Source organism: Cladophialophora psammophila (genome assembly GCF_000585535.1).
Source record: "Cladophialophora psammophila CBS 110553 chromosome Unknown aczJe-supercont1.8, whole genome shotgun sequence".
NCBI lineage: Eukaryota > Fungi > Ascomycota > Eurotiomycetes > Chaetothyriales > Herpotrichiellaceae > Cladophialophora > Cladophialophora psammophila.
Genome location: NW_006912929.1, coordinates 463,238 through 480,432, shown reverse-complemented (window position 1 = coordinate 480,432; position 17,195 = coordinate 463,238). Strand labels below are relative to the sequence as shown.

The 17,195-nt window shown below is 52.3% G+C and overlaps 5 protein-coding genes across 5 annotated transcripts; 4 read left to right on the top strand and 1 right to left on the bottom strand.

The window, feature by feature from the left end:
- Positions 1 to 635: 635 nt before the first annotated feature.
- On the bottom strand, positions 636 to 1,502 carry A1O5_05810 (uncharacterized protein; the record flags this gene model as incomplete). The annotated part of the gene is made up of 1 exon (XM_007746409.1): positions 636 to 1,502. One exon carries the CDS (start codon positions 1,500 to 1,502, stop codon positions 636 to 638), a length of 867 nt encoding a protein of 288 aa, XP_007744599.1.
- A 770-nt stretch (positions 1,503 to 2,272) lies between these two features.
- Positions 2,273 to 2,962, top strand: A1O5_05809 (uncharacterized protein; the record flags this gene model as incomplete). Its single annotated transcript, XM_007746408.1, has 1 exon — positions 2,273 to 2,962. The coding sequence occupies one exon, from the start codon at positions 2,273 to 2,275 to the stop codon at positions 2,960 to 2,962; it is 690 nt and encodes a 229-aa protein (XP_007744598.1).
- Positions 2,963 to 4,321: 1,359 nt separating this feature from the next.
- A1O5_05808 (MFS transporter, SHS family, lactate transporter) lies at positions 4,322 to 6,028 on the top strand (the record flags this gene model as incomplete). The annotated part of the gene is made up of 3 exons (XM_007746407.1): positions 4,322 to 4,713; positions 4,770 to 5,263; positions 5,364 to 6,028. 3 exons carry the CDS (start codon positions 4,322 to 4,324, stop codon positions 6,026 to 6,028), a joined length of 1,551 nt encoding a protein of 516 aa, XP_007744597.1.
- Positions 6,029 to 10,797: 4,769 nt separating this feature from the next.
- On the top strand, positions 10,798 to 13,629 carry A1O5_05807 (uncharacterized protein; the record flags this gene model as incomplete). Its single annotated transcript, XM_007746406.1, has 1 exon — positions 10,798 to 13,629. The coding sequence occupies one exon, from the start codon at positions 10,798 to 10,800 to the stop codon at positions 13,627 to 13,629; it is 2,832 nt and encodes a 943-aa protein (XP_007744596.1).
- Positions 13,630 to 14,197: 568 nt separating this feature from the next.
- A1O5_05806 (uncharacterized protein) lies at positions 14,198 to 16,813 on the top strand (the record flags this gene model as incomplete). Its single annotated transcript, XM_007746405.1, has 1 exon — positions 14,198 to 16,813. The coding sequence occupies one exon, from the start codon at positions 14,198 to 14,200 to the stop codon at positions 16,811 to 16,813; it is 2,616 nt and encodes an 871-aa protein (XP_007744595.1).
- Between the last annotated feature and the right edge of the window lie 382 nt (positions 16,814 to 17,195).

Below are 17,195 nucleotides of genomic sequence, written 5' to 3'. Positions count from 1 at the left end.
GCATCGCATCACTTTTCATACAGTGCATGGCACCGCAGCACAGTGCAATTTTGCAAACCATACGCCGCGGCGCACGAAAAAGAGAAGTCAAGGTTGGCCATCGTACTGTGAGATGCGCGAGTCCTAGACCGGGCGCTATTATTACTCCTACCACCACCACCACCACCACCACCACCACCAGGAGAAGGAGCACAACAAAGATTTCTAGAATAGAAAGAGAAGAGGATGGAAGAGAGAGACGGAGAGGGGAGAGGGACACAAAAGACACTGGCTGCTATATGTATAGCTGAACGAAATACAATGTAAAGAGACATGTGGGAAGGAGAAAGAAAAAGAAATAGGGATGGAAGTCCGAGAATTGAGGATGAGCTCCAACAGAAGGGGAACGAAGGGCGATGGTAAGATGGAGGCTGAAGAGAAAATTGTATAATGAGCATTTGAGTAGATACCGACAGACACATAGATACAGGATGAGACCTTTGTAAAAGGCTCCGGGGCAACTATGGAAAGAAAAGACGATCGCTACGCTCCTGCTTCGCTTGCTTGCTCGTTTGCTCGCCCGCCTGTATGACAGCACCTCCAGGACATCCTCTCAGCGCCTGCAGCCTCCCAAGAGCAGGCCCGGCCATGGCCATCTAGGCCTCTGCCCTAAGCTCCGAACGTAGCCTCCGGAGAGGCTTTTGGGCATAGGCACTGAGCTGCTCCGTCAGCCGGGCAAGCTCTGGCCTCATCTCCTCCATCAGCGCCTTCCTCCCAGAGCGCTCCTCGTGGTTGTCCAGGTTGACAGGCGTTCTGCCCTGGGTCATGGTGCTGAAAGTGTCGCAGGCCACGACAACCCATTCATCAAAGAAGTCAACGAGCTCGCTGACCTGGTCGTAGGCAACCCAGTCGACAGCTTGGACCAGGTACGCGAGTTCGTCGAGGCTTTTCTCGACGGCCTCGATCGTTCTCAACAAGCGCCAGTATCTATAGCCGAAGCGCGAGAACCTCTCCAGCATGCTGTATAGGGCATCGAACTCACGGTTGTAGCCTTGTCGAACTTCACGAAACAACGTGAGCCAGCGCCTGCACGCCCGTGCGAGGTCCAACTGTTCCAGATCTATCACACAACACCCAGCAGGATCTACCTCTCGCGAGGTGCCCATGGGAGTCGGCGGCCTGGGAATATATGGGGTTGGTGGTCGCGACGGCGGCTCTCGTCCAGCTGGCCTTGGGGTGGGATTCTCGACAAAAGTGATGCTGGTTTTCCTGCTGGAGTTGGCGGCCTTCTTGTCCGGTACGAGGGCTTTAGGGTCTTCGAAGAATCGAGAGCCTTGTTCATTAACGAGGAAGCGACCTAAGGCGGCCATCGAATCTGGTTTGGGAATCTCGCTATGGTTGGAGGCTGGAGCACCTCTAGCAGCATCGGGCGGCATGCTGGCACAGGAGGCGTCGCCTTGTTTGCGCTGGAGCTTCCCAGCCAAGGAGCTGTTTCGCCAGATGCGTGGAATTGAAGAAGACATGATTGGCGTGGATGGAATGTAGCGATAACGCTTCTGTTGTCGTTGTTGATGGTGTTGATGGTGATGATGATGCTGATTCAGTCTGGTACGACTAGGCTCGATGGTTGGATCAGGACGGTGCTGGTGATAAGATGAACAAGACCGTGTTAAGGAAGAACATACGAGTAGAGCAGAAGAAACGCAAGACAGGTGACCTATATAGGGCCCCTTTTTTTTTTGTCAAGGATTTCTGTTGTTTCTCGAGGACTGCCATCCACAGAGCTTCTCCTGTAGAAAGTCTGGTAAAGCACTCAGTTCACTCACCATATATGCGCCAAGCATGTTGTTCTGGGTCAGCCAGAGACATTTTGCCTGATCCAGGAGATAATCTGCAGTTTCCTTGTGGAACAGCCATTTACAGCCCTTATGAGTCGAGTAGGAGGGTGTAGTGGGAGGGGTTTGATGTGCAAGAGGGTCTGGATCCAAATAAAGGTCCTCCATCAAGCTGATCTGAAAGTTTTGAGAGGCGGCCTTCTGAGAAGTATTTAACCCCCGGTGGTCGCAAGACAAGAGAGGGCATTATGCCATCCTCTTCAAGGACAAGACTCGAGACTCTCATTGCGCCGAGCCCGTTTTCCAGCACGCGTCAAAGAGCATCTGCACTCCACCCGGACCGAGGAAGTGAAGAAGCTTGTCCATCAGTTATTGCGGTTCGCCGTGTGCCGCAGAGACAAGAGGAATCTTGTTTGCGAGGGGGTCCCCGTACACCAAGAAAAGAAGAGCCAAAAGCCATGGATCATCGATTCTTCAGGCGGTGGCTCTGGCCTTCGACACCAAAAAAAGCATCACAAACATTTCGAGTTCACACCAAGCTCAACTCAGAAGAAGCGCTCCGCAGATTCCTCAAGATTCGAGACAGCCTCCAAATGACCAAACAGGAAATCGTCGACATCTGCCGAATGCTAGAAGAAGATGGCCAACTGCAAGCAGCTTTGTTCAAGGCGGACACTGAGCTTTTGGTTACCATCCTGGCTGTACGCACTTACAAAGTCGGGGAGAGAGAGTATATCGGGACGGCAGTGCTTGCTTTGGAGGACTTGATGTCGCGAACAAGGACGCTGTTTCTGAAGGCACACCCAGCCGTCCGCAGCTACCGAGGCTCAACGCCGAGCGAACTCCATTTCCTTGCGAGGACCCTGGCCCAGGAGATCCACCAGAGCATCAAATGCTTGGCTAGTATGCGCGAGCAGGTGCGGAACGAGGTTTATCCTGACGATGCTGCAAGCGTTGAGGTCCAGACCAACTGGAGAGCATGGATTTGCCAACTGTACGGGGGAGGAAGCAATAGCGGCAGAGGAATGAAGGCGGAGAGTGGCAACAGTGTCCAGCGGGCGAAAGAACATCATGAGAGGGAGCACCTGTTCACGAGAAACGGGTGGGAGCACAACGGAGGACGTTGTCGGTGTCTGGACTATCAATGAAATGTTGAGACAGTGAGAGCAAGGTAACTGGCGACAGGTAACAGGTGGACAGGAAAGAGAGTTGGGTCTCACTAGGCTAATAGTCAAGGCGAGATGGACGTGATTTGGTGCGGAGCTATTCGGGCATTTTCTCGTATTTTAGGGGCCAAAGGGGAGACTTTAGGCGTGGACTATTGTGGCTAGCTATTTCTAGGGGTTCTTGTAGTTAAGCTTCTCTCCGGCAAAGGTTTTCTGGTGCCAAACGCCCAGGCTTCACTACCCATTCAAGCTCTCTAACAAGCACCCCTTGGCCACCCCAAGCAAAACGCCCTCCCCGTCCGGGGGGGCCTGCTATAGGCTTGTTTTGCTTGGTGTTGTCCGCCAAGCAAGCCACCAATGTAACGCCAAGCAAGCCACCTGCGCCCAGAGTCAGCCCACCACTTTCTCAGAACTGCAATCCTCCCGGCATTTCACGACGCTCATCATCTACACATACACCAGACGCTGCATTCAGAAAAGTCAGAGTGTGATTCGGAGTCTTGACAGATACCCAAACGAGTAATCCCATGGAACTTCGACAGAACACAGTCCGATCTCTTCCATCTCGTATCGCACCCTTGTGTCCTCTTTCCGATCCATCTTCGTCGAGGCCTTCTAGAAGCCAGGATAGAGACCCTGGAGACCTTGGAGACACTGGTGGCCGCAGCGTCACGATTACACACCGACGCCATCCATCCGTCTGTCCTGTGTGCCATCCTTTCGCCTATGCTTCCAATGCCTCCCCGACCTGGGCCGGTCGAAAGCCGGGCGATGTCACGCTCTGGCATCTGTGATTGACACTCTAGCGCAAGCAGCACATCACCCATGGCCTTCTTGCAGACGACGCCACCATCAGCAGCCTCGTCTCATTCGTTGCGCGATTCCAGGTCCCCCGCAATTCGGACACCCAGCAAGGCCAGCTCCTCCACCAGACGAGTTGGGATCCTGGCTCCTATCCCCTCAAAGGAATGGGTCAATATCCACCAACCACACAAATTCAACACCTGCAATCCGTTTGCCGTGTAACCACACCACTTATCTTTTCCCATGTCGGGTATGTGCCGATCAATTCCCGTTTCCTTGCTCGCCTGCTACCACGAGCAGCATGAGCAGCGAGGTGAAAAATGGGACCAAGTCGACCAGCATCCCTTGCAGGGCCTCATGACCGCCCGCTCGCTCATTTGCGATTTGGGAAAAGAAGATAAAAGGCCTGGTTGCGCCCGCTGTCAATTCTCTGTGCTTTCAACCCCAAGCCCGACAAGCATTCTTGTGCTCCATAAGGCTACACAAGACTCTGTAGAAGTGTGACTTCACTATCAGGCAAGAGTCAAACAAATCAACATGGCTCACGTCGACTCTCCCACCAAGGAGACCGTGCCGACTGCCCATCACTACTCCGATGAAGATGAGCGCGACAACACACATATGTCTCCAGCCAAATATGCTGCGACAAGAATCACCACCCTCAAGCCTCCCATGGCAAAGGCACCCAACCCTTTCAAGCTCCTGGCCATGCTAAACACCCAACAATGGCTTTTCTTCCTGGTGGCTTTCTTCGGCTGGTCGTGGGATGCCTTTGACTTCTTCACCGTTTCGCTTACCGTGTCTGATCTGGCCGAGACATTCAACAAGTCGAACACAGATATCACCTGGGGCATCACACTGGTGCTCATGTTCCGTTCGGTGGGATCAACAATCTTTGGTATCGCTGCGGATCGTTATGGACGGAAATGGTAGGTCAAGGCCTCTTCAATCTTGGCATTGAGCTCTCAAGCTAAATGGAATTCAGGCCTTTCATCATCAACAATATCCTCTTCATTGCCCTCGAACTTGGTACCGGCTTCACGCAGACCTACGGCCAATTCCTTGCAGTGCGTGCCCTTTTCGGTATTGCCATGGGTGGTCTTTATGGCAACGCGGCAGCCACCGCTCTTGAAGATTGCCCCGAAGAGGCTCGGGGTATCATTTCCGGGATGCTTCAGCAAGGCTACGCATTTGGATATCTGCTTGCCACGGCCTTTGCTCGTGCCCTGGTCAACACGACTTCACACGGTTGGAGACCACTGTTTTGGTTTGGCGCGTGCCCGCCAGTGTTGATCATTATATTCCGTCTGTGTCTCCCCGAAACACATACTTTCCGCGCCCGCCAGGCTCTTCGTGCGGAGCAGGGCAGTTTGGCGGGTACCTTCGTTTCCGAGGGAAGAGTTGCGCTGAAGAAACACTGGCTCTTGCTCATATACATGGTCCTTTTAATGGCGGGCTTTAACTTTATGAGCCACGGCTGTAAGTTTGGTCCCGGAAGCCCTCGACCAGTCCTCCCTTTGGCGGGTTCTTGATCACTGTTTCTACGCGGCAAGATTTGAGATGCTGACCAAAATCTTAGCCCAGGACTTGTATCCAACAATGTTGACGAATCAATTCAAATTCTCCGCCAATGCCGTCACCGTCACACAGGTGGTGGCCAATTTGGGCGCCATGACTGGCGGCACCACCATCGGATATTGCTCGCAGATCTTCGGGCGGCGATTCAGCATCATCTTTATTTGTGTCATCGGTGGAGCGCTGCTGTACCCCTACACCTTCGTCACCTCGCACGCCGTTATTGCAGCAGCGTTCTTTGAGCAGTTTTGTGTGCAGGGAGCGTGGGGCGTTATACCGATTCACCTAATGGAGCTCTCTCCTGGTGCTTTGCGTACGTTTGTTGTGGGTACTTCCTACCAGCTGGGTAACTTGGCTTCGTCGGCCTCTTCCACGATTGAGTCCACCATTGGGGAACGGTATCCTCTCGCGCCCCTCATCAACAAAGAAGGAAAGGCCGTCAAAAGGTACAATTACGGCAAGGTCATTTGTATCTTCATGGGAGCGGTATATGCCTACACCATTTTGCTGACCTTCATTGGGCCCGAGCACAGAGGGAGGAACCTCGATGTGGAATACGATGAGGATATGGCAGAAGTTACACATAGGGATCTGAGGCAGCAGCCGGTTGCGGTTGGCCATGGGGATTCCAGCGAGGACGAGAAGGCGGTTGCGACCGAGAAGGTTTGAATTGAAGGCGCGCGACGATGCAGATTGTGCGGTGCGACAGAGGCGGTTTGATCAAACAAGGATCACGACGACAGCCCGTGTTGCTCCTTTGAGGGTCTGAGGAGCCGCGTGCGTCGTGGTATGCGAATGTTCTAATTATCCGAGGCCACCGCTAAAGCGACTACTATCCGAACGAGAATGGAACTCAAAAACCCAAAAATTTTGTCTTTGTCTTTGCCCTCGGTCTCCCTTGGATACTGCATACTGTATGTCGAACATGCTACGTGTCCTGCTCGACCCTTTTTTTCTATGTAGTAAATACTACCATTCGGCATGCACACACGATAGATGCATGGATGTATGCATGTATCGCGCTTTTCGAGGTATTGCATACTTGGATAGGCACAGATATATACGTACTGTACTGAGTCTTCTCATGTAAGTGCCTAGCGAGGTCGTATGCTTGATGATAAATAACACAGACCTTGCGTCACCGGCATGGTATGGCATACTTGGTCGTGCCTCGCGCCATCAAGGGCCGACGGTGCATGCATCCATGCAGCATCCGGAGCCTACATGGTCCGCAGGTAGGTACAGGCGCTCGGTGTCCGAAGCTTGTCGCCCTTTTCCTAGTATTGCAAATGGGGCTTTTGCTTGTCGCCATCATGGCGTTGGGCCCCAGACTACATATGTACAAAGGTCAGGGAAAAGGACCCCCATACGGAGTATTGCTCGCGCGAGTTTTACTCCTGTAGGTAAGGAGTTTTGGGGGGTTCGTCTCTGAGTATTCTGGATGTTCAATAGTATGTATGTATGTACATGGCTTGGGCTTCAGGCTTCCGACTGTTAATCTTGTGGCGTGTTCGTGTGAAGAGTGGCTGGCTGGCTAAAGCCCAGGGTTCGTTGTATGTATGTATCTACGTACTCGGTAGTGAGGGTTGGGTCTGCGTGTTCGTCGATCAAGGTCTCCATGTTCTGTACACGCCCTGTGCAGGCTGCCCTGTAATCTTCTGTATGCTCCGTTGGAAGCGAGTTTTTTTGCGAACAGCCTCTGCGAGCTTTTCGTGGTCGCCAGATCTAATGCACTGATTGACTCGGCCGATTCGGACATGAGTGGCACGGTAAACAGATGCCTGAATAGTCAATAATAGCCTTTTGACAGCCACAAGTTGGAAATTCGAATCCATAATGATCTCCTTTAACACCATCACCGTGGATTACGCGGCCCGCTCTGCCCATACTGACGCGTTTGGCCTGATACTACAGTGAGGGAAGTGCACTTTTGGTGCGTGGCTTTTGAGAGCCCAATACAGTGATCTTAGAAATACTGCCCTCCCCCTCTGAGGTATTGGGCTGGTTTGTCTAATAGGACACGATGTTTTGTTCCATGGCTAATGAAACGGCAAGGTTGAGTGAAGAATGCTTACAGAATCTATCCACGCTTGCCACATTTCTGGAAGCTTTAGATTGGTCTCGTGAGTAGGGAGGTGTAGTCTCCAGGCTTTGCTGGGGTTGGCAAAGCGTGGGAATCGAGAATGAGTGATATCCTAGGTGCCGTATCGGCTTCAGCTCGGAGTGCAGCTTGGTGCAGGTGAAAATGGTCGGCCAACAATTGGGTCGATCCCATGGAACTGAATAGCTGTGAAGACAATCACGTTGCTGCGTCTTGAGAGAGAAGATTTCTTGTTGCAATGATACAACTGGAGGACATGGCGTATAACGATCCCGATCTGGGGGAAAAAAAGGGGAAAAAAAAGAAAACCGGCCCGCATCAGATTAACGAGAGAGGCAAAAGTCGTAACTATCAATGGAAATTGGCTAGAATGCTGAACTTCCCATCGAGATCTCTGCAATGTGCCCTGATTTGCCTTCAAGTCAAGAAGTTGAGGGCGAACCGCGCTCGGCTGAGGATGCTGGAATTACGGCTGCCAACATCCTTCAAGATGCTGTCCAATTCCTGGAGCAGTCGACAGACGGTAGAAAGCACGTCTCAAACAAAATGTTGCATCGTGCAGTGTTGGAAAAATTCCTCGCATGGGAAAATAACACACCAAATTCAGATTGCTGAATAGAGCTTCCATAGATCAGCTAGAGCTGTGCTATATGAGACTTCCACTGACGAAATTGTTGGATTGCTCCGTAGATGCTCTTTGCACTGCAAAATCCGTGAGGTCCATCTTCACGACGCAATACTCGTCCAAACTGGCGAACAGGCAAATACCCTGAGCCTGAATATGGCGGAGCATGGTGGCCGACTCTCTATGGTCAACCATGGCAGGCAAGCAGGCAATGGATTCAAGTCATCTATCACTCGACCATCGTTCCTAACGACTCCAGACTTTGCCTGCTGTCTTAGCTTGGTTGCCATCTTTACCTCGCATGGAAGCAACCCCTTGTTTCTGTGTTAAAGTAGAGGCACGAGGCTGGCTGACATTGTTGTTCTTGGCGGGGAAGGACGGGGGAAAGCCGCACAAAGTCATAAAAATAGCAAACTCTTGATCGGTCCGCTAGTTACCTGCCCGTTGATACCTAAGTCGTCTCGTCGTCTGGGCGCGGGAGCCAAACATCGCTCCATCACGCTGCTTTCTGACAAGTACCGAGAGTAAATGTTCACGGATGCTATATGTAGGTACTTCGTCGGTTCTTCATCCTTGCAATTGAGCCTCAAATCTGACTCTTGGCATGGCTCTGGCGCTGGGTCGCAGGCTGACCATCTCCCTTCGTGTCGAGCTTCCCGTAACCCATGCCGTCATTGGCTGAGGTTGTGACAGATCGGAGAAGAAGCTCATTTCTCGCTGCTCAAGTTTGGTTCGATATTGCCCGAGACAGAGGAATGGCGCCACTGTCGCAGGAGTATCAAGGTAATGTCAAATTGAAATCAGTCGAACAGTCAAGGTAGCAGGACAGCCACCGTGTCAGACTTGGACTGAAAAAGTATCCTCGTATCTTCCTCTGCTGTTGGAATGGCAACAGCACAACCGCTCACGTTTCAATTCAACGGCTTGTTCGAGCTCAGGTCAAGGCAGGCTAATGGGAGCCTTGAGATAAGTGCCACGGTATCAGACAGCACCGACAGGACTCTCCGGGTATTGTCCAATTGTCTGCCGTAAGTTTGATATCAGTGCTCTTTGCTGGATATGTGCGCAAGCTGCTGGTAATCACTTATTAGGTGCATATCTAATGTCGTCCAGGGTACATAAGTACTGGGTAGATGGATAAGAGCTCCGTAGAACGTACTCCGGACAGTAAGAAGAGGTTAGCTGCCAAGCTTCAGAGGCTCGTTTTAGCATCGACATTCACCGCTGTGGCACTCTGGTGATGATAAGAAGCGAGATGAATGATATGGCGAGGCTTGTTCGTCTTATCTGCGCCATGGACGTGTGATGGCCTCGGTGTTATCTATGTACATAGCGATGGCTCTATGTACATACTGTAGCTATCGCAACTAGATTATCTGCGGCAATCAGATCTTCTCTTACTCCGGTTTCAGCATGAGCCTTGTTTATCTTTAGCCTGGTTTGAAAGGTGGCTGGATAGGTAAGCGGTGGGATTTCGACGTGGCTTCCCTTGTGAGTAGCCTGTGCCATGGTGCTGATCCCCTGCCATTTGTGCAAATCTTCAGCCTGGCCAGGGGTCTCGCCGTCTCGTTGGAGGCTGTCAATAAACGGAATGGGTGGAGTCCGTTCGATCTGTGTGTTGCTGTACTCGGCACTACGCGGCGGATGCGAGATACGAAATCCTTGAGGATGGTTTGATCGACGCTGGGTGGTGATCGGTGGCTTTCGAGATGACAGCTACCTCGTAGGTACCGAGTCCTTTAGTTCAAATCTCTTGTAACACGCTTGGAGGACGGAGTGGATACTTCGGGAATCAGGGCAGGACAAGGGTCGACAAAGAGGGCAGATTGGCGATGATTGGTGTGCCTGGCAGACATCTGTGTGTCCTTGGAGAAATGCGGCAACCCGGCACAAGACTGTGAATGTTTTGCTGATCGACTCGAAAGGACCATCCTCATTTTCCGCATGCATACCTCGTACAGTAGCGATAGATAGAGGGCGAGACTATTGAGCGGGAAGTAGAAAGTTTATTGAGGAATGCATAAGTATTGAAAAGAGAGGCACGACGAAACGAGACGAGAAACCGTGGCTGCGTGTGTGAGGAAAACTTTACCCGCGAATCCTTGACTCGAGCAACCTGAGCGACGTGCGGTGCGTGTGTTGTGGCGGTCGCAATCGGCCGCTAGCTGCCCCAATGTCAACTTTTAGTTAAAGGCAGGCCCCCAGTGGTCCCCCTCCAATGGGTCCCCTCCAGGCCCTAATCTTAGCCAGCTGGATGCCAGCCATGCCCGTCTTGCCTGTAATGCCCACTTTTATCGGCCACCCGTTACAGCTAGCGGGCTCGATGCTTATCCGGCCACAGTCACTAGACCCAACTGCGCCCTCCTATGTACAAGTATCTCCGTACATCTGAAATGTTCTGCGTTACTGTTATCATTATTGATGGGCTCCCTTTTCATCTGCTTGTGTTTTCTGTATAGGTACGGAGTACTTCAGCACACCTCAAACGTTGTCTCACTGCACTAGATCCCTCTGTATCGAATCATGATCATCAATATGACCTGCAGGGTCTATTTGTCCTCACCCGTTTGACCCGTGTAGGGGTCCGCGTCCCGATCATATACGACAATAGACGGCACACCACCACTGCCACTTCCATCTGGCCCGTGATCTTGTTCCTGCTGCTCCTTGCTCCTCTCTCGTCCCTCCTGCACCGGTCGTCAGCATCCTCAAATGGCGTATGCCTCGGTCGCCCAGGCTGAGCATGAGGCCCTATATCGCGAGTCCGCCGGTGCTGACTCCGTCCACCATCATCCGCAGTCCTACTCACATTCCCGCTCTCCAATCCTGCCCGAAATCTCGAGTCCACCGCTGTCTCTCCCTCTATTCGATCAATTCTCCCGAGATGGCGATCTCTCGATGGTGTCTCAAGCGGGCCCAAGTTCCGTAGGCGTCGGGTCTCTTCTTAAATCGCTGTCTTCCTCGCAGTCGTACCAAATGGTGGAAGAAGACGATTATGAGGAGCCAATGCCCAGCTACCCAGAACCTCTAGCATCACGATTAAAGATGAACGGCCTGCCTTCCGCACAGGACACACCCGCATTCCAGAAAGAAGATCCCCCAATCAGGACCGCCTCAATCAGCCGGCACTTGCCTCTGAATCATCCCACCCCGGATTTGCAGTCGCTGCAAGGGGCGCTGGTCAAAAATGTGGAACGTCTGGAAGAAAGCGCTGAGCGTTTAAGCATGACCTCGAGCCTTGAGGATGGGTTGAACAAGATGAAGCAAGATCAAAAGCGCCTGGAGCGTCAGTCCTCGGCCCCGGCGACTCTGGACAACGCCCTTCGCCCCGCGATCCACAGACAATTCTCGACGGGTTCGTGGTCTAATTCAATCATTGGCGTCAACCAAACGGCCAGGTTAGGAGGATATTCTCCCTCAGGATACCACATTACATCTCCCACTGGGTCAATCCACTCCGGACCATGGCCGCACCAGCAGCAGCACATCGAACGGCACTCTTCAAAAGGCAGTCGTCGCGGCCATGTTCTGCCACCGCTGGAAGGCCGGCCGCTAGAGTTCAGCCCGGAGCGTCGCGCCTCTATCTCCATCTATCCCGAAGACGAAGTAGCGCCCGGTGCGTCACCTCGAGCGTCCGAGGGCTCGATTCAGGAGGAGAGACCCACTACCTCTGCTTCCAACGACACATATCGTCAAGCACAGGCCGCGTTCAATGACTTCGATGGAGTGCACTACGGCAGCGGGCCCATGTCCCACGAAAGAGCTGCATCGATATCGCGTCGTATTTCTCTGAGCCGCCCGCCGCTTGCACGAGATTCCAAGGCTTATAAAGAACCTCAACCAGGAGAACGAATGATCTACTATCCTGCTCCGGTTCCACTCATGTTGAATCTGCCTCAGAGACTGTCAAAGTTCAACATTAGTGAACGAGACAAACGTCGACTCCAGGCTCTCAGCGGCATCCCGGACGAGGTGCGCAAGTCGGCTGTTTGGCTTGGAGAACAAGACACCGCCAAGTTACAAGGCCAAAGTAATGCACTCAAATTGCCTCCACAGCTGCGGGCCAGCGCTTTCTTCGAGCAGCCCAGTGTCACTCAAGACTTGCAACTCAAGAATGGCTCAGCTGTCCAGACGTTGGACAGCATCCTGGATGCCGCTGCGCACGCTCCCGTCTCAGCATTCACTGATCATCCAATTGCGGGCCATCTTGGGAAGGAAGTCTATGGCCCAGACGCCTCTCCGCGGAAGAGTACGCAATTGGCCGAAGGAAAAGCGAAGAAACGACGAAGTTCTCTTAGTACGATGCTCAAGACGAGAAGATCGAGCACTGCCCTCTCAAGCTCGGGCCTGGTGCGCTCAAAGTCAAGAGGCTCCCAAAATCTGGATGGCGAGGACCAACCCAGTGGAGATGAACTTGACCGAGCAGCCGCGAATTCGATATCACCGGATGCTGATGAAATATCTGATGAAGAAGAGGACAAGAATGTCGCACCGCCAGGGTTTTCGACGGCGCCCACGACCTTACTTGCTGAATTACAGATGCGGAAAGAACAACAGAGACTACGCAATCGCACTGCAGCAGACGCCTTTCCCAATGGCATGCACTCGACTCTGCTTGAGCTCGACGCTGTTACTCAGCTTCAGCAGAGAGCCCGAAAGACCAAACATGTCACTTTGGCTTGGGAAGACCACAATGAAGCAAATAAACAAAACTTCGATGATGAGGATGTCCCTCTCGGTGTCCTCTTCGCGGAAAAAGATAGAGCAGACCATACGAACGCTCATAGACCAATCGGGCTCCTAGAGAAGCGGGAGTTGGAAGACAACGAGCCCTTGAGTCATCGGCGAGCAAGATTGCGAGGCGGGCCGCTTCAGACTGCAAAATCTGAGGCAAAAAGTCAATTTGAGGAGGAAAGCCGACCTCCTGTCATCGAGGATGTGCCCGGCCTCTCCCACGACCCTCTACCCGAGGACGAGGACGAGACACTAGCCCAAAGGGCTGCAAGGATAAAGCTGGAGAAAGAGAAGGGCACTGGAGGCCAATTTACAGAAGAGTTGACCTCTCAATTAGGCCTCAACGTCAAGAGCGACGTGATACCGCCGGCGTCAAAGACACCAGATGTGGAGGAGACGTTAGCACAGAGGCGAAAGAGGTTGAAGGAGGAAGCATCCACCAATCCACATACCAATCCGCAGCTCAAACCCATGCACAGTCTGGCCGACTTACTCCAAGCTCATCCAGTGGGTACACAGCCCAAACCAGCGCTGCCTCGGACGAACTCGAACCAAATGCACAACGCGACCCACAACGCAAATTGGGGTTATTCTCAGCAAAACAACGCCTTCAATGCTTCTTATGGCTATCCGAACAATGTCGGGTACATGAACAGAGGATTCGGCGCCACATTACCGAGCTATATGCAACAAACATATCCTTACGCCTATGGCAACCAGCCATATATACCAGACCCGATGTCGGGCCCGCCTTTGGACCCCAAACAGCGAGCGCAGATTGATCGCTGGCGGCAGAGTATTGTACAGTGATTGGATAGGTCTGGCGTATTGATTTTGTCATCTATTGTGTTCTTCCCTTGTTGGGTACTATCCAATTCAGAGTTGGAAGCGGAGGGTGTCCTGAGCCCTCTCCGGAGCCTGCAATCACTTGGATGGAATAATGAAGACAATGTATGAATAGCATGAGCAAAATACGACTGGAGTGCTGGTAAGGAGTGTCGGCACAATACGGGACGGGCAAGAGGTAGAGATATGTTGCCAGGGTGAGATCTGCACCGTCTAACTTCACATAATGGAGAAGGATGCCTTTGTAATTGTGACTTGAGCAGAAGTCTGGGAGACTTGCGAACTTTGTTCAGAGCCTTGCACGTGATAATTCCCGGCGGCGCTTGTTGCTGTGGCAGCCGAAACTGGGTAAACAAAGCGGGTGCGATTTCACCGCGGCTGGGTCGTGAGGCCCAGGCCAACTCCACGTCCGTGCCTTAACCATGGATCATCATACTGCCCGTGCCCCAGCATCATTCCTGTTTCTGTAGAGATGATGAGCTCTATCTAACTAGGCACCGTGCCCAAATATATCTTGTTCCATTCGACCACTATGGCGCCATCCGTCCATCAGGTTGCCCAGATCTTCGAAGATCCCGAGCCTCAACAAAGAGGCCGAAGAGCGAACCACAATCGAGGTCCCTCCGTGGGAGACGTCCTAAGAGGACGTCGGAAGGACAATTGTAGTCCTACAAAGTCACAGACCCGGTCCAGTCGAGAAACTGCAAGTTCTGCCAGTCCACTTGGAGAGCGTCACATCAACAGCCCACCTCAACCGAAACGAGTTGCAACCAAACGAGACGATGAGCCCGCTCACCCTGCTGGTCCCCGTAATCACAAGAAGACTGGGAGCTCGGTATCGCTAAAAGGAATTATCTTGGGCAAAGAGAAGAGTGCATGCAACGGTAGTGTTTCTTCCGACGAAGGGCGGACGATCGACAGCAAGCTTAAGAAGGTCAAATCAGCCGGCAACCTGTCTGGACTACTGAAACGGAGATCAAAAAAGGATCTCAGGGAAGAAGATAATAATAGTAATAACAACAACAACAACAACAACCAGGAAAATTGCCCTCCGAAGACAACACCCGTCGAGAGTCCCACCTCTATTTGGGCACAGTTTGCTACTCAACCCCTAGAGGCTGCGGATGGCACGATGATTTACCCAATGTCGAAGAGAAGAACCGTTGAAGAGGAGATAAAACTATACACCCCCAAAGACTACTCGGAATTCCGGCCTGCCGAACAGAGGAACTTTTATGGTTACGCGCTCGCGACACCATCAATGCTGGACTACCAGCCACCTCAAAGGCCATTCCTGGAGCACAAATCTAGTAGAAGCTCCATCTTCACGGAGAACATTGACGATGATGTTGAGGACGGATTTAAGCGGCCAAAGAGTCGAGACCAGCCCACCAGTCGCCCGGTCTCCTCTTCCAAGCCCCAAGCTCATCTTGATGCTCAGGCTCAACCTGGAAACTCACTCCAAGCAGATCCTAAAGCCAAATTAGGCTCGAGGGTCTTCGAAGCAATCCAAACCTTCAACATGAGAGCCCGCAAGGGCGCTCGCTCGGTCCCAGAGACCCCGACTGCCGCGACTTCCCCTCTGAGTCCGCAAGAACTAGACTCAGCCTTCGAGAAGGTGTTAGATTCCCTGAACATCCCCCTCAACATGCGGGACAATATGCGAAATCTCAAGCCGGATGTGAAGGCAGGCCTGATGAAGGGTGAGCGTATTGGCAGTGGCTCATCCACGGCGTTAGCCTTAACTGATAGCCAGGAGGCCAGCTCAGCAGCCAGGAACTCTCACAGGAAGGAGAATGAGAGACCAAAGAGTGAGGGTGAGGGGGCTAAAGAGGCCAAGGATGGCAGACGATCCAGGTCGCGATCCCGCCCGAGAAGTCGTATCCTGACTTTGACCAGACGGGAGGAAGACTCTCCCCCCAAGCAAGACAGACCAAGTTCATCCCTGAGATCACGCAGCAAATCCAGGAACAAATCTGCCGACTTGACCGGCTCCAGACCGACCTTGGCGAAAGCCATGGCCTCGACAGCGTCGCTGGCATCCCTCAACCCGGCAGAGAGCGCCACCACTCCGGGCGATTTCATTCATTACCTTCGGGAAGTGCAGAAGCCCGCACTAGTCGAAGTGAGCAAACTGCACAAGTTGAGGATTCTCTTGAGGAATGAATCAATCTCTTGGACCGATCACTTCGTGAGCAAGGGCGGCATGGACGAACTAGTCCAACTGTACTACCGCATTTCAAAGATCGAGTGGCGAGAAGAACATGAAGACAACCTCCTTCACGAGGCGTTGTTGTGCCTGAAAGGGCTATGTACGACCTCGCTTGCTCTACAACGTCTGCAGCAAGTGGAGCATGAGTTCTTTCCTGTTCTCTTGCACATGTTATTTGATCCCGAGAGAAAGGGTCCATCAGAGTTCAATACAAGAGGAGTCATAATATCACTTCTTTTCGCTCATTTGTCAGCGGACGTCGGCTCTAATCAGGAGCTTGTTTATGCACGAGCACAGACAATCCTTGGGTTCCTCAGGGATCCTGCACCGGAGGATGGCAAGCAGCCGCTTGACTTTGTCTCACAAATGCATACTCCTCGTCCTTACCGAGTCTGGTGCAAAGAAGTTGTTAATGTCACCAAGGAAGTGTTTTGGATATTTTTGCATCATCTCAACGTTATCCCCATTGTTGAGGTTGATGAGTCGGTGGGATATTGTCAAGCACACTTCCCGCCTCCCCGACCACCCCACCCAGCAGCTCCGTACGTGGGAGGAGTTGAATGGGAAGCGACGCAGTACCTCGCGACTCACCTGGACTTGTTGAATGGGCTGATTGCCTGCCTGCCAACGGCGAAAGACCGTAATTCGTTGCGAGAGGAGTTAAAACAATCCGGATTCGAAAAAGTGATGGGGGGCAGCCTTCGAACATGCAAAGAAAAGTTCTACTCCGGAGTTCATGAGGGTTTGAAGTGTTGGGTTGCAGCGGCCAAGACAGACGAGTGGCCAGTGGAAGACGTCAGAGCAGGGCCACCAAGGGAAACGGCAAGCCCCAAAAAGAGCCCAGTGAAGAAAACAACTGACGAACCTCCACAACTAGCATTGAATGTGGGTGCTGGCCGCGGTCAGGCAACAACAGTCGATGACGGGTGGATTTGAAGTTCTGACGCCATGGCGGAGCATGGCAAGAAGGTTAAAAGGACTTTGTTCGACGATGAGTTGATAAGACTGTTGGAAAGGGAAGAGGTTCATGACCTTGACGATTGTTATTGTCCTTGCAAAGATTGGCCACTCTTAGTGAGTAAAGTGAAGTTATGAATGATTATTAGCCATAGGCGTAATGGGCTTGGTCCTGAATACAATGTGTTTTCTTAGTCCACGAAACTATTATCATGGAGGCCTACTACTGGCTTGTTTAGAGAAGAGTGAGGGGCAGCCTTGCCCCTAGCGAGGCTGAGATATCTTACGAGGCTGAGGACTGAGCCTGACTAACAAAAACCTTGGAGCACGTGATGGGGGAAAAAAAGCGGAGAAACTTTGG